The sequence below is a fragment of the Phaenicophaeus curvirostris genome, chromosome 2 (genome assembly GCF_032191515.1).
Source record: "Phaenicophaeus curvirostris isolate KB17595 chromosome 2, BPBGC_Pcur_1.0, whole genome shotgun sequence".
In the NCBI taxonomy this organism is placed as follows: Eukaryota; Metazoa; Chordata; class Aves; order Cuculiformes; family Cuculidae; genus Phaenicophaeus; species Phaenicophaeus curvirostris.
This window is the reverse complement of record NC_091393.1, coordinates 14,011,519-14,035,890: the sequence shown is the minus strand read 5'-3', so window position 1 is coordinate 14,035,890 and position 24,372 is coordinate 14,011,519. Positions and strand designations below refer to the sequence as shown.

The 24,372-nt window shown below is 36.2% G+C and overlaps 1 protein-coding gene across 4 annotated transcripts in view; it reads left to right on the top strand.

The window, feature by feature from the left end:
- MYO6 (myosin VI) overlaps nucleotides 1-24,372 on the top strand; it is a 79,869-nt gene that overhangs the window by 34,143 nt on the left and 21,354 nt on the right. For all 4 annotated transcript variants that reach the window (XM_069851343.1, XM_069851342.1, XM_069851341.1 and 1 more), the window contains exons 12-24: nucleotides 5,206-5,363; nucleotides 6,365-6,456; nucleotides 6,930-7,002; nucleotides 9,379-9,506; nucleotides 10,496-10,591; nucleotides 10,982-11,155; nucleotides 14,774-14,812; nucleotides 16,406-16,499; nucleotides 18,494-18,624; nucleotides 18,770-18,847; nucleotides 19,757-19,886; nucleotides 21,656-21,746; nucleotides 22,994-23,144. In XM_069851343.1, the coding sequence (XP_069707444.1) occupies nucleotides 5,206-5,363; nucleotides 6,365-6,456; nucleotides 6,930-7,002; nucleotides 9,379-9,506; nucleotides 10,496-10,591; nucleotides 10,982-11,155; nucleotides 14,774-14,812; nucleotides 16,406-16,499; nucleotides 18,494-18,624; nucleotides 18,770-18,847; nucleotides 19,757-19,886; nucleotides 21,656-21,746; nucleotides 22,994-23,144 (1,435 nt within the window). The remainder of the gene's footprint in view (nucleotides 1-5,205; nucleotides 5,364-6,364; nucleotides 6,457-6,929; nucleotides 7,003-9,378; nucleotides 9,507-10,495; nucleotides 10,592-10,981; nucleotides 11,156-14,773; nucleotides 14,813-16,405; nucleotides 16,500-18,493; nucleotides 18,625-18,769; nucleotides 18,848-19,756; nucleotides 19,887-21,655; nucleotides 21,747-22,993; nucleotides 23,145-24,372) is intronic.

The window sequence follows — 24,372 nt, the reverse complement described above, 5'->3', positions numbered from 1 at the left end:
CAAATGATTTTGCCGTTTGTGACAACCTTTACGTGTGGGAAGACATAGATCTTGCAGGACAAAGTGCCTCCAGTGGCGAGTATTTTCCAAGTTTTATTTGCTCTCTTCCAGACCATGTCTAATTTGACAGTAAAATCTTTGATATATTCATCTAGGAGAACCTTTATCAGTATTATGGATAACATTAAAATAGAAAATTTTATGTTATACAGTGCAGAAGGTACTCATTAATATCTGGTGGTATGAGGGTTTTGGGTTTTGAAAGTTAGTAATGTGTTTTACTTAATTCAGGTAGTGATCCACTCTAACTACTGATCTCTCTCTGTTGATTCACTGCTTGCCTAGTTATTCTCCGTCTTACATTTGTATTTTTGATTTCCTCTAAGTATACCATCACACACTTCCCTTTACTGGTATGTGTCTTGTGGATTTTTGTATCACATTTTCAATTTGTGAAAATAATTTTGTATGCTAATCTCGTTACCAGGATTTTCTGCTTTCTTAGGTCAGTGCTATCAGGCCATTTTTTGAAAATATCTTTCTCATCCCTTTTAAGTGAAAGTGGTAACTAGAAGCAGAAGGGGTTTGAACAGATTGCATCCATTTCAGATTCAGACGGCACCCCACTGGAAATGCTCTCAGTGAACTATTGATTCAGCCTCTGAGAGCAGATTAGCTTTGGCTGTTGTACACATACATATAGATCAAGAGCATCTATATAGTTTTCTGTTGAGGATGTTTGGTGGGACATATCAAGCGCTAAAGCAAAAGTGTATCATAATATGCAGTATTCCTTTACTATATCTCAAGTGCCCTGTCAAGGAAGGTTTCTTAAGAACAAATACAATTTTTGTTACAGCTTCAAATTCACTTTACATTAAGGCTGTAAAGTTTTGCTGTTCAGCATATTTATCCTGATAAGCCTGGGGTGTTGTTAGCAGTGTACTGTTTTGAAAGGCTGCAAACACAAGGAGCTATGTTTTTGTGCAAGCAGGTCTTATTTTTCCCCAGTGTTTCATTTTGGGGATGGTAAAAACAAATTCAGAGGACTCTTCCACCATTGCAAAGGATTAATGAATTAAGCCTCTTTCTCTAGCCTTTTGTAAACTGTGCAGCTAAAAGCAAACATACGTTAATAAATACACTCATATCTTCTTCTTTTGTGGCTTACTGCATGTACAAGGAGGGTGGCTTGGACCGTTTTAGATATTTATTAAATAGCCTTCTGGTTTTTCTATGGTAGTGTAGTTTAGAAACTATTTGATTGCTATCAGTAGTAGAATTTTGACAATTTTTTTTTTTTTTTTTTCCAGCAACCCAAAGAACTGCTAATTTCTTTCTTTCTTTCTTAGGGACCTTTTGTGTGCAAGTAGATCATGTGAGTCCTAGTAGGTCAGAGTGAATAAATAGCTCGGCTGAAATCACTGTGCTGAGATTATAACAAAGGCTTTGTTCTGTTGGGCACAATGGAGCCAACAAGAAACAGTAGGAGAGTGATGCTAAATGCTATATCTGTCAATTTTATTAAATACTAATCTGCAGTGGACTGCCAGGGAGACTTGGCAGCTGCACTACGTATATTCGTCCTTGTTATTCCCCCAAAAAGGCATAGTGATCACCTTGTTGGCTGATTTTTTGCCATCTCTATAAAGTCTGTTTACAGAGAGAAATAATGTGTTAGCATTCAAAATCCAGTACACCTCTTAGACTGTAAATGCACTGTACTACTCTCTCATTCATTTTCTCCCTTTCCAAGAAGACTTTCAAAGAGGATTCTGTCATCACAAAGTAAATTATTCTACAGTGTGAAAAAATTAACTTACGTCATTCCAGGTCCTCTAGCTTCTTTTGCAGTATATTTTCTACTGAAATGCCTTTTTATTTGGTGATGGCACTGAAGCCTGTTTTGGGAAAACAGAGTGTTTTCTTAAGGAAAAATATTTTCTACAGTTTTTGGAATTTCAACTTTTCTCAAACTACAGTGTTCTGCATATATTCTTTAATTACATAGGCCTTTCACTAGCTTATGTTTTCTTCCATCCAGGCTATTTTATTTGTGAAGCAGTAACAATATTGCATGACTGTAGCTGATGGGTATCAGTTTACCTGCTGTGTCTCCCTTAACCATTGGGAAATTAAACCTATTTTAACTGTAGTTTATTTATTCTGGAAAATGTTTGGGGACTGCATGGAATCATCCAAAGGATAAATTCAGCCTGTGAGAGCACTTTCCCCTAGACATCAGTCTCTGTGGATGACTGGAAACCTTGCTGAAGAAATTACCGTGAAGACCGATCAAGGTTTTTGTTGCAGCCTTACCAAAGAGCTCAGAAATTGGAAAAACTACTTCTTAGTTCCTTTCAAGGTGATGGATGGAGAAGAGACGGAGGTGGTGAAATGGAGGATGGAAAATGTATTTTTTTCTGTTCAGGCAAAATACAGGAGGAGGAAAGAGATTCCGCTGTCAGTGTGCGGACTAGTGGAAAGGAGGAGCTCAGGGAAAGCAAGTTCATGAGAAAGGTGCTACTCATTCTGAATGTCAGTTCTGTAATAGAGCTCTTCTGTAATGACTGGCTCAGTGAAAAGTCAGCATTATTTTCTGGTTCTTTACTTTCAGCTGTGCAGATTGCATTGTAGGATCACCTGGACAAGCTTGAGTCGTGGCCTCGGTGAACCTCATGAGACAAGGCCAAAAGCAAGATCCTGCACCTGGGCACAGTCCCCGGTGTTAGTACTTGCTAGGGGATGAAGGGATTGAGGGCAGCCGAGAAGGACTTGGGGGTACTGGTGGATGCAAAGCTGGACATGAGCTGCCAGTGTGTGCTTACAGTTGAGAAGACCAAGTGTATCCTGGGATGCATCAAAAGGAATGTGACCAGCAGGTTGAGGGAGGTGATTCGGCCCCTCTACTTCGCTGTGGTGAAAGTCCTCCTGGAGTGCCGCATTGGAGCGGGTGCAGAGGAGGGCCACAAAATGATGAGGGGGCTGGAACACCTTTCCTGTGAAGAGAGGCAGAGAGGGTAGAGGTTGTTCAGCCTGGACAAGAGAGGGCTTTGGGAAGACCTGATTGCAACCTTTCAGTACTTAAAGGGGTGTTATAAGAAAGGTGGAGACAAGCTTTTAAGCAGGGCCTGCTGTGATGGGACAGGCGGTGGTGGTTTTAAAGTAAAAGAGGGCACATTTAGACTAGATATAAAGAAGAAATTTTTTACAATGAGAGTGGCGAAGCAGTGGAACAGGTTACCCAAGTGGTAGGTGCCCCATCTCTGGAAACATTCAAAATCAGAGTGGGTAGGGCTCTGAGCAACCTGAGTTGAAGATGTCCTTTCTCATTGCAGAGAGTTTGGACTGGATGACTTTCCCACCCAAACCGTTCTGTGATTCTGTGGTCTTCTCTCCATAGATTTCTGTTACATGCTATGAATGCTGGAATAACAGTAGGGTTTTGTGCAGTCTCTGGAACTCTACTCAATAATGACAAAATTTGTTATTTTTGAAGAACAAGGCCATTTTATAAATACATCCCCTAGAAGTATGACTGTTTGCCGTGTTGTTTACAAAAATAAACTGAAAGCGTAAATTATTTCAGTGTCTTGTATTATGTAATAGGCCTGCAGCTGACATGTGGGAATTAGTATTCTGATCTCTTAAACTTATCAGAATGGAATGTAAATGTACCTTCTTTCTATTTATAAGATAAGATTTCTGTCAGTACTCGTTACCTTAAGATAAGTCAGGAGATACTTAGTGGAAGACAAGATTGTGTGTTAAATCTAATTACTATCTAATGTAATGTAGCTGCAGGTGCCCTTAGTGAACAGAGTCTCTGGTTCCCTGACTTAACGATCACAATAGAAAGTGATTTTCCATCGGTGTCGTGTTTCTGCATCAGAAGTATCATTTTTTAAAAAATACAGAAATAATAAACTTGAGTTAGTGTAGTGTTTGTGAATCTTGGGAAGTGAAGAAAATAATGCAATATGTGTAAGCGGTGTAGGGTTGAGTTTTCCTTTTCTGACCTCCTAATTCTTTGCACTCCTGAGTACAGAAACTGCCTGGAGAGGGTGACAGTAGTTCTGCAGCAGTGACATCTTGAACCTTGTACATAGGGCTGACTTTAACTGTCAAGTGGCTGTCAGTATTTCATTTTAATGATTTTTCTTTATTTTTTTATTGACATGTAAAAATCCTTATGAGTTTTTATCTTTGGCAGTCCAATTCTGTTCTGGTCTGATTCTGTTCAGGTTGGTGGACTTTGGTATTGAGTTCTTTGTCAACATGATTAGGGACTTAAGTGCAATTTGCAATCATACCATAAAGCTAGAAGTGTTTTTTTTGTACTTTGCTCACATTGTTTCATAAAACTTCCTTAAGGTTTTAGCCTGGTATGAATTGTCTTATTCTGTAGCCTTCTACAGGTGCTTCCTCAGCTGTGTGCAGCGTAACTGTTTTTTAGTTTCGGTGTTATTATCTATTAATCTGAAATCTGTTTTTTTTGAAAAAAGTAGTGTAGGAAGTATTTATTTGAGAAATAAGATAGTTAAATGTTATTTGAAATCTGCATTTCATAGGCTTTGAAGTTGTGACTCAGGGTTTTGTGTTTTTTTTAACTCCTAAACTGTGTTATAAACTTGTAATAAATAGTCACAATGCCAAATACTTTATGAATATGAAGAGGAGGAGATTCTCATCTCTTAAAAGGCCCCTTCTTCCAGTGTTTAAAAAGAATGCTTATTTTGGGATTGTGTCTAACTTTCACCATGAGAATATGCTCCCTAATCCACCCAATTAATGTACAACCCTATAGTTTTAGTTATAGCCTTTATGAAGGCGTAGGGACAAAGATGTCAGAGCAAAACTGAACTATAGGTTTTATTGTAATTAAGAAGCTCATAAATATGTAGCTGAAATATTTTTTGTAGACAGGAATGTGTGGATTTTAAATATCTTTCAATTATCGATACAGTTTCCAATTATCTAATAAATGAGTATGAAATCAACTGCATTTCACTTATACTACGAACATTATTATTTTTACAGGTAAGATAGTCTAACTTGCCAGAATTGTTTCGTACCCGGGCATAAAGCTCAGGCTTTTATGTATCCTAATTTACAGTATTTGGACTCTTTTTGTGTTTAGCATCTAATCTGAGAATTTTAGAGTAAAGAATTCTGAAAAGTAAGATCTGTATTTTTGTTTTTTAGGGTGCCCTTGAAAGTGGAGCAAGCGAACAATGCTCGTGATGCCTTGGCTAAAACGGTGTATAGCCATCTGTTTGACCACGTAGTGAACAGAGTAAACCAGTGTTTCCCATTTGAGACTTCTTCTTTCTTCATTGGAGTTTTAGATATAGCTGGTTTTGGTAAGTATGCTTAAAAAAAAATAATTAATTTTCTCATTGGTTGCTATTTCCACCAAAGGTTCAATGATGAATTCTGTAATGGAGGGTAGGAGTGGTTTCTTTTTTGGTGCTGGTGGGTGCGAAGGGTTACAAGGGCTTAAGAAGATATTGAGGGTGGAGCATTTGCCTGAGATACAAGAATGTGGGGGAGGTCTAGCGCTTCTTCTGATGACCTAATGACATTAACGAGCATTAGTGTGAAGCTGGGCATCTTGGTAATGGTTTCAGATTCCTGTAGTGTCTATGTAGATGCAGCTTTTGAAGGAATGGAATGGAATCCATTTGGAATGGAATGGAATCCATTTGGAATGGAATCTTACTGTGGCAACCCAGTAAAATTAGGAAAGATATTGAACATTCATACTGTTTCCTATTCAGTCCTGAGAAGATCCCTGTGTGTTGACAGATAGGCAAATGAAGCCTTGGAGTTCAGATACTGTTTCCAGGAGGATGAGTAGTTTGCTTACAGAATTGGACTTTGGGCTCCTAGTTGCTCCCTGCAAGTGGTGGGAGTTGATGGTTCCTGTAAAGCTTTTGTCCTGTTCTGCTCTATGAGATTCAGAACAGGATGTATTTTCTGTTGTGCTCCAGCCCTACTTAAGTGCTCCAAGAACAGTAAAAAAAGGAACCTCTGGTTTCTGGGTCTTTAGAGCTATGATGTACTGTGCCTGTTGTAACATGGATGCATGGGTTGTACAGTTCCACTGTATAGTAGCATCTTGCTTTAGTTTACTGGTAAATATAACTGTTATTTATCTTAGAAATATTATCTGCTGCAGTATTTTTATACCTGTTGTATGTGTAACTTGAAACTCTGCAAAAGCTTTTATTTTACTGAAATGAACAGATATGGATCTGAACACATCTTTAAATATTAGCACCTTGTAACTTTTCTTAGTTACTGTGTAATATAAATTCTTGGAGTACTGGTTTATCATAGAAGTTTAACTTCTGTTTTGCAGAATACTTTGAACACAACAGTTTTGAACAATTCTGTATTAACTACTGTAATGAAAAACTGCAACAGTTTTTTAATGAAAGGATTCTGAAAGAGGTATGTTATATTTAATGTTGTATTTGAGGATTTATTTTTTTAGTAAAGAGATATTTAAAGTAGCAATGCTTTCCATAAAATTGCACATTATGCTTAGGTTAAAAAAAAATTCAGTTGAGAAATTCTTTTCCTACTGTGAGACATCTGGTTGTGCGAGGAAAAGAATATAGATTTTTGAAAACGAGCAATCTCTTCTCTTCTTTTTACTGTTCATTAAAATGAGGCATCCAGATACTGGACAATATCTCATACCTAATGGGAAAATCTAATTGCATGGACCTGTCATTAAGGAAGTGAAGTTGGAAAAATATTAAGCTGTGGAAAGGAATTCTAAAATGTGTGTTGTTTCGTGATGTATTTAAAAATGTATTCGTGTTTATTTTAAAAATGTATATTTTTGGTACATTAAGAATACATGGTGAGTGGTGTTTTCTCTTTTCAATTATATAAATATATATTTATTTTTTTTTTAGGAACAAGAACTTTACCAGAAAGAAGGCCTGGGGGTTAATGAAGTGCGCTATGTAGATAATCAGGACTGTATAGGTATGATGTTCTTGAAATGTCAAGCTATTCGTTAGTGTCATTTGGGAAAAAAGCTTCAAGCAGAAGAGGCAAAACATGCATAAAATTACTAGTGCTACGGTTTTAATGAGTGTTGTGACCTTGTGAATTCTTCCAGCTTTTTTGTATTACATGCCAGTTCTGGTTGGTAATAGAGCCATATTGTGCTGCAGTGTGTGATACCTGCAGTTGGGACTTGTGAATTGCATGTGAATTTTCTGGGAAAACTAATTAGAACACGTAAATAGGATAGATGAAGTGAAGAAGGATGTGAGTGTGTCTGGGGAAACATGTTCTGTGAATTTGAAAAAAGAATCCGTTCCCATTCCCTCTGCCTTTTTTAAGGCAATGAGCAAAAAAAATGATGATGATGATGATGATATTTTTCTCTGTGTTCAGCTTGTGTTCTCCTAATTGGTGTATGGTCAACAAAAGTTTGTCTTGCTTTTGCATTTGCAGTAACTTGCATATGGTAACTAGACAGTCCTGGCTGAGCAGAGGATTCAGTGGGACAGAATGGGACAGAATTCAACACCTGTTGCAAACTGTGTGATTCCTCTGAGTCTGTATCTCTGCTGAAGAAGTTTTCACTTTGTCAGATAGGACTGTACAGTCACTAACTTTGACTGACTTGACTCAAGACAACTCTTGGCAAGCAAACCTCTAGCCATCTTGTGAAAAGGCAGCAGGAAGGTATTTGGAGGAGGGAACCAAAAGCATAGCAAGAGGAATTAAATGACTTCTAAGAATACAAGTCCTACCTCTTCTGATGGTTTAATAACATGCTTAGTAATGTGTATATATGAGCATGAGACTTTTCTCAAGAGTGTTGCTATAGTTTAGAGACTGTCATGTTTCCATAAAAACAATTGCTTCTGCCCCATCACATGACTTTAGTCGCTTGGTTTTTTTGGTTGATTGTTCTTTTGCCTTTTTAAAGTTTTTTTTAATGTATCTAAGGATCAAAAGGGGTTCCCTGGTGTCTATTGAAGGAAAAAAAAGGTCTTTGACTCATAATGGGAAAAGGGTCAGGTTGTAGAGATTGTTGCCAAGTTGTTGCATTTTACTGGCATAGAAAAGATTCGGAAAGTTTATCTCAGAATATAATGAGCAGTCCCTAAGTCATGACCCCTTTTACTATATCAACCTACATACGACACCCTGCCACAGATTTAATGTATTTCTCCACTGTTAATAAATTTTGTCAGGTTAATAAATTATAGCTTAGTTAAACCACAGCATGTATGCCGTTTTTTCTGTTCTTGCATGGTCAGAAGAAAAGGATTTTTTTTTACTTGAACTGAGTGAGAAAAATTATGTTGATTTCTGTCAAAATAGGATTTTGTTCAAGGTGTTGGGCCAGGCCAGTGACAGCAGTGAACACACAGAAATATTAACTGTCACAAGAGAGAAGGATTATAGGATGACATGGACAACGTTTTGACACAATAGAAGAATTTAGAAACAGTTGTTAGTATGTTAGAATGTTGTGATGGAATGGTAGTTGTCTCCATAGCTAAGTTAGCTTATTCAGATTTTATAAACATAAATTATTTGCATCAGGGATGTCTTTGTGCCTTGTATATGGCCTCATAATGTTTACAGTCTGTGGTAAGAGTTCATAGGTGTTGTTGCAGTGCAAGCATTAGTCATTTGTTCCTTTCCACAGAAAAAAACTGAGGTAGTAAAATTTCCTCTTACAAGAACAGTTCCGTAGATAATACAGAAAAGTTTTAAAAGCTGCAAATTTCTTTTGTCTGAACGTTTCAAGAGCATGAATTTCTGTGTCAGATTTCAATGGCTTTTGTATATGTATGTGAAAGGTCAAGGCAATTCACTTTTAAAACATTGTGAAACCATCACTGTGTGGTCAAATCTCACCTGCCTTTCTTAAAACAAATGCATTTCACTTTTCTTCCTGAATCCTGCTGTGAATGGAAGTGTGTGCCTTTTTATGCTTTTAGTTTTGACATGTGGTGAAATACAGATGAAAACCTTAAAAGATACCCCACCAGTATAAGAAATTATCCCATAAAGGTCATACTAGAGAGACGTTTAGACATCTTTTGGGAATTAGATGACTAAATTCAACTTGAGACCCAGAATGAACATCAAATAATACTTGCCTTATCTTTTTTTCTCCCCATGTTCTTTGTGTTAGAATTTGTATGTATAGGATTAAATTAACAATTCAGATATGTAGCATTCATTTGCAGTGACTTCTTGTATTTTGTATTAAAAACTTTCCCTAGGTACATTTGTACAGAATCAGTTCAGTAGCGTTTCAACTTGTAATGTTCAGTTCTGAGATGAGTTTATATTTTTAATTTTTGTTAATGTATTTTGTTTTATTAATAGATTTGATTGAAGCAAAGTTAGTAGGTGTACTGGATATTTTGGATGAAGAAAATCGTCTTCCCCAACCAAGCGATCAACATTTTACTTCAGTTGTGCACCAAAAACACAAGGACCATTTCAGGCTCTCTGTAGGTTTATTTTTTGTTGTCTGTCTTGTTTTAATAAAACAGTTCTTGGAACAGTTGATAGTAACACTTAATTTTAATGAAAGCCTTTCCTATGAAATCTCATACCACACCAGTCTGCACAATCCATATTCTTTTGTTAAGGACATGTTTGGTTATTAGGTTAATTGAAAAGTTCTTCTAGCAATTCTAATATCCTGCTGAAACTTAAGACATATTCTTCACTTACATTTGAAATCCGTTAACATGTAGTGCATGTAGGGGAAATAAAAACACATTTTAATTTATGTTATTTCATATCTAATGAGCTATTTTGATGTTCCTTTCCAATATTGCTTACTTTGAAGAATATTTGACTCTTATAGAGTGTCTAGCTAGGACTTCAGAGATTAAAATAAGAAACACACAAGGAAAACCTTTATGCTGTTAGTTCTTTAATGTACAGCACGCTGTGGAAGATTAATACAAAGTATTGCAATTTATGTACATGAATTCTGTTGAAGTACAGGAAAAAAAAAAGGCCAGCTCCCTGCTGAAAACATGCAAGCAAAGGGGGCCAAATAAAATTGTCATCCATTCACCTTTCATTAAGTTTCCAGTTAATCTTGCTTAACTGGATTGTTGTGCAGTGAAACATTTTTGTTGACATGTGTATGATCAACTAGGTGTTTGCTTTTTAAAATATACCACCTAAAAACGGTTTTTAAGTTTCTGTCTAACCCTGTTTGAAAAGAAACTCAGCTAGCTGATGTTAGCACTCCCGGTGACTTTTATTTTGAATGTGAGGTATCTAACAGTATGAATGAAGGTGAAAATACGGTTTTGGAATATCTTGGATTGAATAGGAATGGTAGTGGTCATCACAACTGTACTGTAGGAAATGTTGTTGTTAACACTAGAGCTCCTGGCAGACTCATGGTGATGATTTAAGCATAAGCTTTGTCTCACTCTACAGCGTAATTCTCCTTCGTAATTCAGCTTTTTAATTCCAGATTCCTAGGAAGTCTAAATTGGCTGTTCACAGAAATATCAGAGATGATGAAGGCTTTATTATCCGACATTTTGCAGGAGCAGTATGCTATGAAACGGTAATTTTACTTATGGAAACCTATTTTTGTTGCACTTCTTTGTACTTAAATTTTTCAGTGTATATATGTTAAATAACAAAAGTTATTGTCATCAGAAGAGAAATTCAGAAGTTGATATGTCTTAGCTTTGAAACTAACTTTGTGAATATGTGACAGAATTGACAGTTTTTCTTAATATTTCAGCTTACAGCCTGTTTTAATGACATATATTTTGTGTAGGAGTTCATTATCTATAAATAATAGTGTCGATATTATATACATTGATTTACAGTCTACTGCAAATCTTACATCAACAGACATTTGCATCTTGGGTTTCTTTAATTTTCTTTAAGACTTAAGTAATTGGAGCAGTGAAACAAATGTGCTAGTATTTCTTGGATTTCTTTACAGATGCAGTTTGTGGAAAAAAACAATGATGCTTTGCACATGTCCCTTGAATCTCTTATATGTGAATCCAAGGACAAGTTTGTTCGACAACTGTTTGAATCTAACACTAACAACAACAAGGATCCCAAACAAAAAGCAGGGAAACTTAGTTTCATCAGTGTGGGAAACAAATTCAAGGTAATGTAACATAGCAAGGAATCTTATCTTCTGATAATATATGCTTCTTTAGGTTACCTGAAATATGCAGAACCTAAAGTTGAGAGAACTAATGGTAGCTTGAGATTCAGACAAAAGAAGTTGTTAAATAGAACTTCTTCGCTATTGAATTATAAGAAACCAGTATACACAAGCTAAGTGCTATGCATTTCTGTCAAAAAGATGTTTCATAATAGCCCTTACAGAGACAATACAGTAATTTTTAAGTCAGAATTTTGTAAAGGCACGTGGTAGTCTTTATTAAGAAGGTTTAAAATCTTGAGATCTAAATTTAGCTTCTGTGGACGTTAAGGGGTTCGAAATGTAACAAAAGGTGTTCTTCCATCCTATCTTAATTGTGCATTCCAGAATGTGTATCAATTGGCTACATTTTACTGTTCTTAAAATTCAATACCTAACCTAACTACTGTTTTTTCTCTTCTATATATAGTCATGGTTTTCACAGAAAAATGTTCATTATGCTCGACATTTCCTTTCTCAATACCTGAATCTGATGCTTCTTGTGATTTTCTCCTTTCTTCTGCTTGTTGTAAAGCTGACCTCCAAACCTTGTCCTCTCCAAATATTTTCTGCATCCTTTTCTCATTCAGCAGTTTTATTTTAGCTGGACTATTCCAGCTCAGGATGGCTAGAAAGAGAACTATAGGGGGATTAAGAGATGAAAAGCAGGCACAACCATGGGCTGCAGGTAAAGTCTTCAATCTCATGGATTTACTGTTGATAGAGCTGCTGCAATTTCAGCAAGAGCTCTTCTCCACGCATCTGGGCCAGATCCAATGAAGGATTTGTATGCCTTCAAGTGCTGCAACATTTTAGGTATGCTACTTTACCTCACATTGTGTTCCTTGCTAGACTTCTTACGTGGTCCCTGGGGAAAACAGGTATCTTGGACATTCCAAAAACTTTCTTGTACTACTGGTGCTGCCAGTAGCATTTCTGGCAGTTCTGCTCCATGTCAAAGTTAAGTGCTGAATCAGGACTGTGAGATAAATTTCTTCTTGAATAATTGTCTTGTGGCTAGTGTTTAGAACAGTTCTCTAAACATGCAGAGGCTGAAGAACAAGAGGGATTTTGTATAGCAACTTGCATGTTGTATAGCAACATTATTCTGCTTTGGGTCTGTACTGTATTCAGTGGTTTATGTCTGCTGTCTTTACTGTAGCACCAAGTTCTTGGTCACTCTGACAAAGGAGATTCTCCTTATGCCCTTGTGGAGTTGGGTTATTACATAGCCTGAAATAAAATTTTGATAGGGCCAGGAGGACCAGAAGAAAAGCCAGGCTTGTAACGTGGGGGTACTCAACTTGGAATTGGGCAGCCTGCTCCCTTGAGTTTTGCTGTAACAATTATTTCCTCCTCCTTCTTACTATATAGTGATTGTAGAATTAAAATGTAGGAATTGATTTAGTATAAAATACATGATCAGAAAGCAGATTGAAAAGTGGAATTGCATACAGATAAGCTGTCTCCTGAGCAAACCCTGCAGACCTGAGTCTGTTGTAAGTGAAGCTGGGATTCATTGCTTTTTTATAACGGCGTTTTCAAAATGAAACCAGCTGTGGGATCTTTGAGATAGTTTCCACTTTCTTCCTTCTGAGTTTTCAGTTTCTTTTGGATTTAGCACCTCGCATCTAGTAGACGTGGACATGTGAATGATGCCATTGTCCAAGGATGGCTGAAGTAAAAAGGCAGGCATATTTTAAGTTAAGCAGAAATTGAGTGGGGAAATTTTTTGATTGCCTTTTGGACTTCGGCGTTCACCTCTGCACCTCAAACATGACTAAAGTCCTCTTTGGATCTGGCCCATCTATCTATAATTCTTTCAGTGTTTTCAAGTTTCATGGCATTTTGAATGTATGTGTTAATTCCAGTAATTCATTTAGTGTTACCTTCCCAGACACAATGTGCTGCTGATGAACACTAATAGCCTTGAAAATTTCACTTCAGATGACATCAAAATAAGTTCTGTTATCTTAGTAGAAATTTCATCCCTTTAAGAATAAGAATTCTTAGTGTGTCAGTATGTAAGTCGGGCTCAAATTCTTCTAATTACTTAAATTATTAGAAGATGTTGCAGGGGCTTCACTTTATGGAATCCTTCACACATCCCTTCCTTATAACTAATTAAAATTAATTCGCATAAATCACTTGAGGAATTAATGATTACTTAGTTCATAAGATCTACTCAAGAATCTTTGGGATGATTTTACTTTGCTATGGTAATGATGGATTAAATTGTGATAATTCAAAGAGCAGTAGTTCTAGCAGTATGTTTTATTCATATGATCATTCAATTAGTGAAATTTACCTGAGAGTGGCTCTTGATTATTTCTTGTCAAATCACAGAGTATAAGGAAGGGGTATTTTTCCTCTAGCAGAAATGTCTTTTATTGATGGAAACTAGATTGTTCTTGCTAAAATTAAGCACTTCTAACTTAAGAAGGCATAAAGTTTGTATTCAAGTAGAGATGTAAAGATTATGTGTAAGTGAGAACTGAGCAGGAGGTTATTAGTGTTTGTCATGCCTGTTGTGGCACTCCTCTCTTGCTAACCATATCCATGATAAGTTAAAAAGCATACAGACCAATTTCATCCACTGGAGGAACAACTGGCAGCAGTAGGTGATGCATATTGCCCATACAAATCTGGTTTCTTGGATTCAAGGTAATTGAAAGATCTGCTTAAAAAAAAAATTGTCAAAAGCCAGATCTTTTTAATTTTGGTTCTAACACAGAAAATTATGTCAGGACATACAGAATTCTGTCTTACATCAGTCTACGTACTTAAAGCTTGCTGGTAAACTTTAAAGACTGGGGTAGCAGTAATCTTTGTGGTAAGCAGACACATCTGTAAAGTAACAGTATAGCTGTTTTCCTGATGTGATTCTGGAACTTTTTTAAGTCCCTACCAGTTACATTCATTAACTACAGTAACTTGTTTTCTCTGATTGCTTTGAGTCTCTGGTGAGCCTGTAGACTTGCCCCCAGATAATCATAGGACTGTGGTCTCTTCTCATCACAGTATGTTTAATTCCACCCTCAGTAACTGTGACTTTAAAATTCTGTAGTCTGTTGTCATCAACAGAGAATTAAAGATCTATAAGTTTGGAATTAAAATTGATTATGCAGGTTCATCTGCCTAAACATTGACTTAGCTTCAAAAAAACCCCAAGAAAACCCCAAGCATATCTGGTTTCTGTAGTAATTACTTAACATACAAGTATATACTTTTCATAGATTAAATTTGGGCTTTCACAGATTTTCAGTGTATCTTTTTTGAATTATAGCTGATTGGCCTAATTTTCTTCAAACAGGCTTGCCCTTTTTTTTTTTCATAACTATGTTGTAGCAACTAGACCATACTGTATTGTTGCACAATTAAACACAAGCAATTTCCTCAGGACCATTCATGCACACTTGCATGATTTTGTCTGTTAAAATTTGTGAACGTTTGATTTATCAGTTCTGTGTGATTTACTAACAATGGATATGCATGCAGTAATGCTATGCCACATTTCTGTGTGTATATTTCTGTAGTTGTCATGGTTAAGACTCTTGAAATATCTTTTTTCTTTTACAGACTCAGTTAAATTTGCTTCTTGAGAAGCTTCACAGTACTGTAAGTATATATACAGATGCAGGTTCATACTTTTCTGAAGTAAGTTATAATTGATTATCTCAACAATATGGCTTACAATAAATGTGATAAGTAATTGCTTTAGAGGTTGTAGTTACATAGCACTTCTGAAATGTCTTGCTGTGCAGGTGATTATTGAGTAACTTTTTAAAGCTGGTGGTTTTTTTGTAAAAGTTGTAGAATTTAAGATACACAGTTCAGCAAACTATACTCAGTTGAGCAAACTATGAAATCTGTCCAGGCTGCAGTCTCCTTTTTTGTCACTTTTACTTCCTTCCATTCAATTGTTATCATTGATGACTAATTTGCAGAAGATTGAGATGTTATTTAGAAGTAAGGTAGATGATAATTTATTTTTAATTACTGTTTTCAGATTCCATAAATCCATTCAAAGTAAAATGTTGCATTCCACTTTTGTGATAGACTGTAAATGCACAGATCGTCAAAGAACTTGATTCCCATAATGAGTATTTGCTAATTTAGCTGATGTAATTTGTTAGTTTGTGGAATTCTCCATGTAGTTCAGTATAACCTTGTTTTTCAGAACTTGTAGGAACATGTTCTTGTTTCTCTTGACTGCATGTTCTAACCAGTTCTAGCTATGAGGGTGATGCTCTGTCAAAAAAAGAAAAAGGGGGAAAAAGATGGGAAGCAAATGGGACAGATGCTGGAATGTAGCTGACATTAAGATTTTTCTTTACTCATGAGGCTGGTCTGAAAGAAAGATATTCTTCAACTGAGACCCAGTCCAGAGAAAAAGTATGTGGTCAAGTTTGCTGCACTCCTGAATTTAGCTAACCCATGTCTGAGGGTGTGCTGTTAAAATAGAGCTCCCTCGGCAGGTGCTCTCTCACTCTCAGCTGAGAGGTGGAAAAAGAGAAGATACTGCAAACTAGGAGTAATACAATGTTTTCTTAGTCCCAGGTTTTTTTTGATACGAAAGGTCTATTGTCATTAGCAGCCACCTGTTATAGGCAAATCTGAATAATTGGATGGTGTTTTGCTAAACTGTCATCCTTAATGAATGTGAAATGATCAGAGAAAGCGGTGATCAAAACGGTAAAGATAGAACACATAGTGATAAGAGAGGAGCAGACTGGAACAACATGGGAAAATAGAGTGAAGCCATGATCCAAAAGAAACTGTAAAAAGTATAAGGTAGAAGAATGGAAAGTCAAATTCATCTGGTATGATTCCGATGTCAGGAAACTGGTAGCATGTTCACTGATGTGAACTTCTGGAGAAATGAGGCATTTAGGTGATGTGACTGTGGAAGACAGTGAGGGCAGTAGAATCTAGACTGCTAAAGCGTAATTAGATTGTATTAAATACTAAGAACAGTTGAGTGAAAACTCAGAACCTGAGGATCTAAGTAGTAGCTTGAGCACTGAGATCAGTTACATCAAGACCAAGGTCAGAGTTCAAAACTGGTACATGAGACAAAAGAATGTCAGCATTTCTCTTTTAGACTACTATCTGTGTATCTTTTTTTTCCCACCCATAATTCTTAAATTACTGTTATTTTGGGAGGTTTAATAATGTGTAGATTTGGCTAACTTCTTGTTTTGGTAATAGGGGTCTAGCTTTATTCGCTGTATCAAACCTAATTTAAAGATGACAAATCACCATTTTGAAGGAGGACAGATCCTCTCTCAGCTTCAGTGTTCAGGTAATGTATGCCTCTGATGTCTTCCCTCTGTTTATTACTTTGGGCGTAATAGATCGACCTAAGTTTGAAATATGTGAGATGGAAGCAGTACTTCATTGCTTGAATTGTTGCTTTCTAGAAGGCAGCTTATTTATACCTTAGAAAGAGTTATTTAGATTCTTAGTAGCTTAGCTCTCATTTTAGTCAATAGAACCCTGGAAATAATTCATCTGAACATAGCCATATTGTCTCTTCTTTGCAAGAAGAATTGACGTAATTTCCATTGACTGTTTTTCCACTGATTATAATGAGAGTTCAGACAGCAGGTGCATGCGTAAGAAGCCATTTAGCCATGTTTTGGTACATAAATTTAGATTTCCTGACCTGGAGCTTAATCCCATCTCTCTGTTGCCCATGATGTTAATTGGGCAGCGGTTCAGTCCGGAACCATGGAATTCCTTTAAATTACTGTAGCAGTTGAAGTGCTAGAAAATCCTGTGTGCATTTAGAGGCAGTCAGGATTAGCTGAGATATCTAATAATTGAACACACCTCTTTTCTTTGATTTTATAAATGCTATGATACAGTTGAATCATATTGTTTTACTTCTTCACATTTTCTTTATACCATTTAAATTTGGTTTGAAGCTGAACTTCCAGTAAGGACACTTCAGTATAGTCTTTCCTGTTGCTTTGTATAATAAAAGATGGCAGTGCTGCATTTTCATTATTCTTGAAATGCTAGGTGCTTATCAGTGTTATAGCTGTATTTTAAAGGGTGAATATTAGCAGATTTGCTTATGCCCACTGAACAGCAGAAAGAACTACTTACTTGGGAATTAGCACAGTTAATGTCGTTCTTCGCAGGATGTTTCATCATGAAAATACTTCAATATTTTTCCCCTTTTCTGTTTTTGTTTGTGCTATCAGTATCTTGTGCTTAATTTTTATTCTCTCTAAAGTCAAGAATGTTCCAGGCTCTGCAGCTGATATTTTGACTTGCCCACGTTTAACGTGTCATGCTGTCATCACAGGAGCTTAATAACTTTTCAGCAATTAGAATTCCATTAACATTGTTAGTAGTGGGTTTCTTCAGGTTAACAGCATTTGGCATGTCAGAGAGGGAAAAAGAAATTAACTCCTCCTTCCCCAACAACTGCAATGTTTTACAGTATTTTTGCAAGTGCACTTTTCTCTGTGCGCTTACTTTAGCAACAGTAAATGAAGCTTAATCTAGTAAAGAAATTTAAAACATGTAGTATTAAAAGAGAAACATATAATACTATAAAATCTATTTTGAGAAGCAGTGTAAACAAATCAGATTTCCATTGAAAGCAAATATGTAAAAGCTGAAGACAGCAACCACAAGTTAATGACTAACTTAAAAATTTATATGCCAAATCTGTTGACAGGGTTATGTAAAGGAGCAGTCAAAAAGTATCCTGGTCTGTGCTGCTTGAAGCAGTTTGAACCTTTTACTGACTTTGTCTGTGCTTTATTGGTGTCCTAGTTGTAGCCAAAATGCAGTAATGGTATTTGGGACATGAAAATTACAGTTTAGCACCTGATACCTAGTGCTGCATATACGCTAAATGCTGTAGGACTGCATATGTATTTGACATTGCATCTGCACCACATCTCACAAATATCATTGACATGATGAAAACAAAAGCATGGTTGGGCGTAACTTCTTTCTTTAAAAATGAAAACGTGAAGTCTGCTAAGAAGAAAAAAAAACTTAGCAGAAATATTACAAAAAAATAATCCTCTACATGAACTTCTTAAACAGGGAGAAAATTGAATGGGGTCTTCTCTTCTGCTCAGTATTAACTTTTTGTGAATGATCCCATGGTCAAGAATGTTAGAGGCTGGATTAAGTCCCAGCTGAACTTTGTGGTTTAGTCTCTGAACAATGTCTTTGAGGTTTATATCCTAAACTACTACTTGTCATAAAAATCACTGCTTCATTTGCATTTTACTGACAGCAGCTTTTATGCTTGTGTTTCTGTAAATCTAGGAATGGTGTCTGTTCTGGATTTGATGCAAGGTGGTTTTCCTTCACGAGCTTCATTTCATGAGTTATATAATATGTACAAGAAATACTTGCCTGAAAAATTGGCTCGACTGGACCCTAGGCTCTTTTGCAAGGTAAGAAAGAAATTATTTGTTCTTCTATATCATCCGGGACAGAAAATGTATTGGGGGACGTGCGTGTTTGTGTTTTTTGACCCTTTTTTTAATTGTTTTTGAAGGAGGAGGCAGAATATAATCCTAACTGTTTTCTCTGTTTCAGGCACTATTTAAAGCCTTGGGACTGAATGAAAATGATTATAAATTTGGGCTAACCAAGGTGTTTTTTAGACCTGGGAAGGTAATGTTTCTTTTGGAGTTCATGAATGTGAATCTTAGAATAGTTTCAGTTGGAAGGGACCTCCAAAGGTGATGTTGTTGAACACATAGTTAAAAGTCTGGACAACTTAGATAAGGTTGCTCAGTTTTTTTGTAAATAATGTTCATTTGCTATGAAAAAAATCGGTATTAATACTGACTTAATTGGTTTCATAGTCTTGTTGCTAATGCTGCTGTATTCCTAGTGCAGTGATTGTGATCCCAGACATTGTACCAGTTACTTAAGACTTGTGTTGACTACTAAAATGAGCAAGTCAAAGAGAAGAAAAAATATTTTCTAGTAAAATCTATTTAGAGCTGAAATGTCTTTTTGTGATTCTGACCGTTTCTGCTGCTAGGCAGAGAAAGGATATGAAGTAGGGAGCTGTTGTAACTAGAAATGAAGAATGTTCTTACTGTCATAATTACTGAAAAGTAGAAGTGCAGGATTTTGAGAAAAGGTTGCCGTTAGCTAGACTCTTTCATACGAAAGTTAAAAACTGAGAAATGCTTTCAGGACTTTATTTTTTTTCTAGATACAGAATTAGTGGAGTCTTGAAGTTTTGGAAGGCCAGAGGGGGTGTTCAGAGTATAGAAAAACAATTAATTGAAAAGAAAAAATTGGCAAGAAGTATTTTTAGTAATTAATAAATGGTTGGATTATTCAAAATGCTAAGTGTTGCTCATAAATTAAACAAACAAACACACAAAAGATCCAGTAGTCATTTATGGTATCATTAAAGAATAAAGTGATGGCAGACATAGCTGATCACTTGAATTGAAAGCTGATATAGTGACATACAGTTTACATTAAAAATGTTTTATCTTTTTAACTCTCAACAGTCTCTGTTCTTCTAATTTGTAAAACTCTTTTTTTTTTTTTACTATCTAGTTTGCAGAGTTTGATCAGATAATGAAGTCTGATCCAGATCACTTAGCAGAGCTAGTTAAACGAGTGAATCGCTGGCTTATCTGCAGTCGTTGGAAAAAAGTTCAGTGGTGTTCCCTCTCAGTGATTAAATGTACGTATTTCATGATCCGGTAAATCAAAATGTTTGTTAAAAATATAGCAAAGCAATTATCATTACCTTGATATGTGGCCAAGCACATGTATAGCAGGTGGTTACCTACTTAGATGTGAGGAATTGCTTTCAAGGTTGGTGGGGATTTTTTTTTGTGCGCTTTATTATAGGTACCATATAGGGGAGCTTAGAGCAGAGGGTTTTCAAAATGGGACACAGAACCCACCACTCCTGTGTCCAGTCTGCTTAGAGCTTTACTGAAGCCTGAGTAAACACTTGCAGAGAAATAACTCACTGTCATAAGCCTTGTAGGGGAGAGACTTCTACATCAGCACGAAGAAACAGTAGTTCAGCTCACAGCTGACAACATGGAGTCATTTAGTTCTGGGAAGTCCCTGCACAGAGGTTGTCATCTCCAGAAAGAAACTGCATGTTTGAAAGCACTGACACGAATTATGGGGCAAACATCTCTGCTCCAGCAATTGCTGCTGATCAGCAAATAAGTGCTTATCACTATTGATAGGCAGTGCTATCAATATTGCTATTGATAAGTGCTTGGCCCGCCCAGTTTACTGCGCAGAGTAGGAATGAGGCAGCGTGGAACAGAGTTTAGGGTTTGTGAGGTGCTTCGGTAAAGACATGTGGGAGCTGTGGAAAGGTCTAATACAAGATATCAAGGTTCTGTACTAGCATAGATGGTGAAGAAAAGCATGAAGGCCTCATGCCTTATGGCTGTGCGTTTCGGCTAGCACAGTCATGACATCTGCGTCTGTCAGTGACTGGATTTGTTGCTGTTCATACTGAAGCAAATAGATTTTGTGAATTCTTACCATATAGGTTTCAGACATCAGAAGTTGTAACGCTAAAATCATATTTTTGACCTAGACATTTATGCTATTTAGTCTATTTTTCAGAAAGATAGGACAGAAAGTCTGTCACTGTATCCAAAAAGTAGAAACCCAGGGAAATAATATGCTGGTTTGATATACTTACTTTTTTTAGTGTTCTATAGGAAATTAGAAGCTAACTTTCTTCTTAGAATGAATCTGAAATAGATACACAAGAAGCAGAGTGCATCTTTGTGATCACCTAAGTCTGGTAGTTAAATTTATCCCTGTGTTCATAAACCATGTGCTCAGCTGATGGCTAAAGGCAGCATGGATCCTTAGGCATCTGTGCTTCCTCTAGTGGACAGGCAAAAACTGAACTTCTAAGCTACTCAGCACTTGTGCCTGTCCCTGTGACTTGACATTATTCTCTGTTTAACTTCCTGCCTTGTCTTGAGTCTTTAGGTGAAGACTATTAGATCAACAACAGCTGGAGGTTTTGTTTTGTGTCCTTTCATTTCAGTATTGTAAAGAAATGCTCAGCAAAGTTCCAGCCACTTTATCGTCTTTAGCAGATATGGTTAATTGATTACCCTTTAGCACAGGATTTAAGCTTTGAATTGAGCATCTCCTCCTTGCTAGGTCCAGTGACTTTTCACTGAGGTTACTGATGCCCTTGAATCTGGAGTGGGGGTGATGTGCATATCTGGGTGTGCATGTGTTTAATTGTTCTTCTTTGGTTTGGGTGGGAGCCCTTATGCCTGGCTAGGATTATGAGTTCTGTTGTCTGCAGTGTCTTAAGTGTTGTTGTTCCAGTATAGACCTAGTTCTCAAGCCCCCGTAGTCTACATACATTTTTTAGCCATCAAGTGTGTCACTAACATCAGAATTGAGTTAAATTGTGTGAACCATTGAGACTCAGTATCTTCTGTGTGTTTACAGTGAAAAATAAGATAAAATATCGAGCCAGTGCCTGCATTAAAATACAAAAGACTATCCGTATGTGGCTTTGCAAGAGAAAGCACAAACCACGGTAAGAGGATATTCCTTGGTTGAAGAAAATGGCTTTTTAATAATAGTTCCTTGTGAATGTAAAGAGCAGATTTACTATGCTTAACTAAATATATCTGAAGTTATAGAATGGTGCTAAGTATGACTGAAAGAGGTTTTGAAAGGTGCCATGTTCTTCCTTTCTTTCACAAGGATGAACAGGGTAAATCTGAACCTTTCCTAACAGCTGTTTGTTTAGCTCTTTGTTCATAAAATCTTGCAGTTATAGCCTAGTTATTAGAAATCCTTAGTTAAATCTCTCTAAATGAAATTTAAGCTCATTAACTTTTGTCCTTTACCCATGCCCACCTTCACGTATAGGCTGCCTTTCTTTTTTATCTTAAAAATAATTGTGGGCTCTGTCTGTCTTGTCTCCTCATGAAATTAAGTAAGTAGCTTTAATCTGGCTGTCTGGAATACTGATGGGAAAAAACATTATAGTTATTAAGCTCTGCTGACACCGTTTTGTTCTTTAATAGAGATCCAACTCTTTGTTCTTTAATATTGAGGTTCTTGTAAAATGTTTTCTTTTGCATCCTTTGATAGTTGTGTTTCATTTTCTACCTTGACATTTCTGACCATGTACCTGTATTTTTAACCTGTTCTGTACTCATCTTTAATGATTTGATTTAGTCTTTATGTTTTTAATGTTATTTTCCTGAATCCCAGTTCAGTGATTTCTTTCTAGGAAGACTGTCTCTGCAGAGTTGTAACTTGTACGTGTGGCCTTCTGTATGGAGTCTTTAAAAAACTTAAAGTTTCCATGGACTCTTAGTTTCCCCAGACCTTTTTCCCCTTATGGGGTCTACTGACTGGATTCCTGCTCTGTAGTTAATTTTTTACCTGATTCAGTCTTGTTATTGCTGTTAGAGTAAGTGGCACAGCTCAACCTTTGTCCACTTCAGTCAAAATCCTGTAGTGGATGCTAGTGATTTGTTATGGTTAAAAAAACCCCTAAACAATCTCCACACTAATTCTTAAAGTAAAAATGCAGTTTTCCATTTTGAGTCACCATCTGCTGATCAGTTTTAATTATTATTTGCAAAAGGCTCCATTGCTTAGTTACTTCATGAGGTAATGTTTGAATTTCAAAAAAAGGGGGTGAGTTTATCAGAAGGTGTAACTTGTCTCACCCATCTGCCTCTTTAACATGAGTGATTAGTGATAATTTTTAAAATATCACCTTGAAAAAACATCTCAGGGGACAAATAGACTGTCTTACCTTCACAGCATTGATGGCCTGATAAAAGTGCGCACGCTGAAGAAGAGGCTTGATAAGTTTAATGAGGTAGTGAGTGCTCTGAAGGAGGGGAAGGTGGAGACAAGCAAGCAGGTCAAGGAGCTGGAATATTCTATTGATGCCTTAATGACCAAAATTAAGGTATGATAACTATTGGAAATAGTTTCTTATTACAGGAATCTTTTAAAAAATTAACCTAAAGTAGAAGGCAAATGTATTTTTCTTAATAGAAAAGACATTTTAATATAGATGTCTTAATTTTCAGAGCTACTGGGTAAATTCTGTTTAAAATTATTTGTGAATGTAACTGAAGTGAATCCTCAAGCTGAGTGCATATGTCTAGACTTTGGTATTATTGTGTTTCAAAGTTGGCACTGAAGAATAAAAAGCAAAAATGCATGTTGATATTGTGAGACAAGTGTTAGTAATTTGCTTGTTGCTTTTATTGTTGGAATAATGCTTATTAACAATGTTGTAGATTAATCAGGACTGAATTATGCAAACGTTTATCGCAGAGTGAAGAGATTTATCTTCAGTTATGTGTTTTTCAAACTTGATATGGAAGACAATTCAGCTTGCTGATTAAGGTTCAGCGTATGTAATTCTCAGTTTCTTACCACAAAAGCAACAGAAAAAATGAAAGCACACAGGGATGTTTTGTGAGAAAAAAATTAATGTGTTGAATTTTTGTTTCATGCAATATTATGGCTTTCTTAGTGTAACATCTTAAGATTTTTCTATGTAAAATCACTATGGAAAAGGTGGTAGAGTTAAACTGTCTGCTTATAGTTCTCTTTTCTCATAAAAATAAGATATTTTGATTATCATCATGAGATGCCCTCAGAAAAGGTCAGCGAACACCCCATATCACACTTATATTAGTATTCATGAATATGAATTATAAAATGAAATTAAATTGGTAGCTATCAACGAGATTTAAAAACATAGGTAGCAAAGGCTTTTGTTTTAAGTATTTTCAACTTATTATTTGCTACTAATACTTGTTTAAAAAAGTCACAGCACAGTACAATGCATTTTCTGAGCGCTAGTACACATAGTGAGAGAAACTATTCTATGCTGTAACATAAAAGGCAGAGCCATCAACAACCACTGTAGCAGCTAAGAACGTGAAATGCAGATAGGAGGCCCTTCGTTTTCATCTTAGTGTGTTAAGAATTAATTTGTGTTGCTTAAAACTGCAAGGTTCAAAAAATGAAGGCATATTTTAAAGAGAAGTCGTGTTTAATTTCAGTAATAAATTGTAGATTACTTTGTGTGGTTTTATATGAGAGAGTAATGTATCCCTAGGATTTTAGGAAGAAAGGGAAGGATGTGCTCAAGCTCCCCTACCCAAAAGCATATATATAAT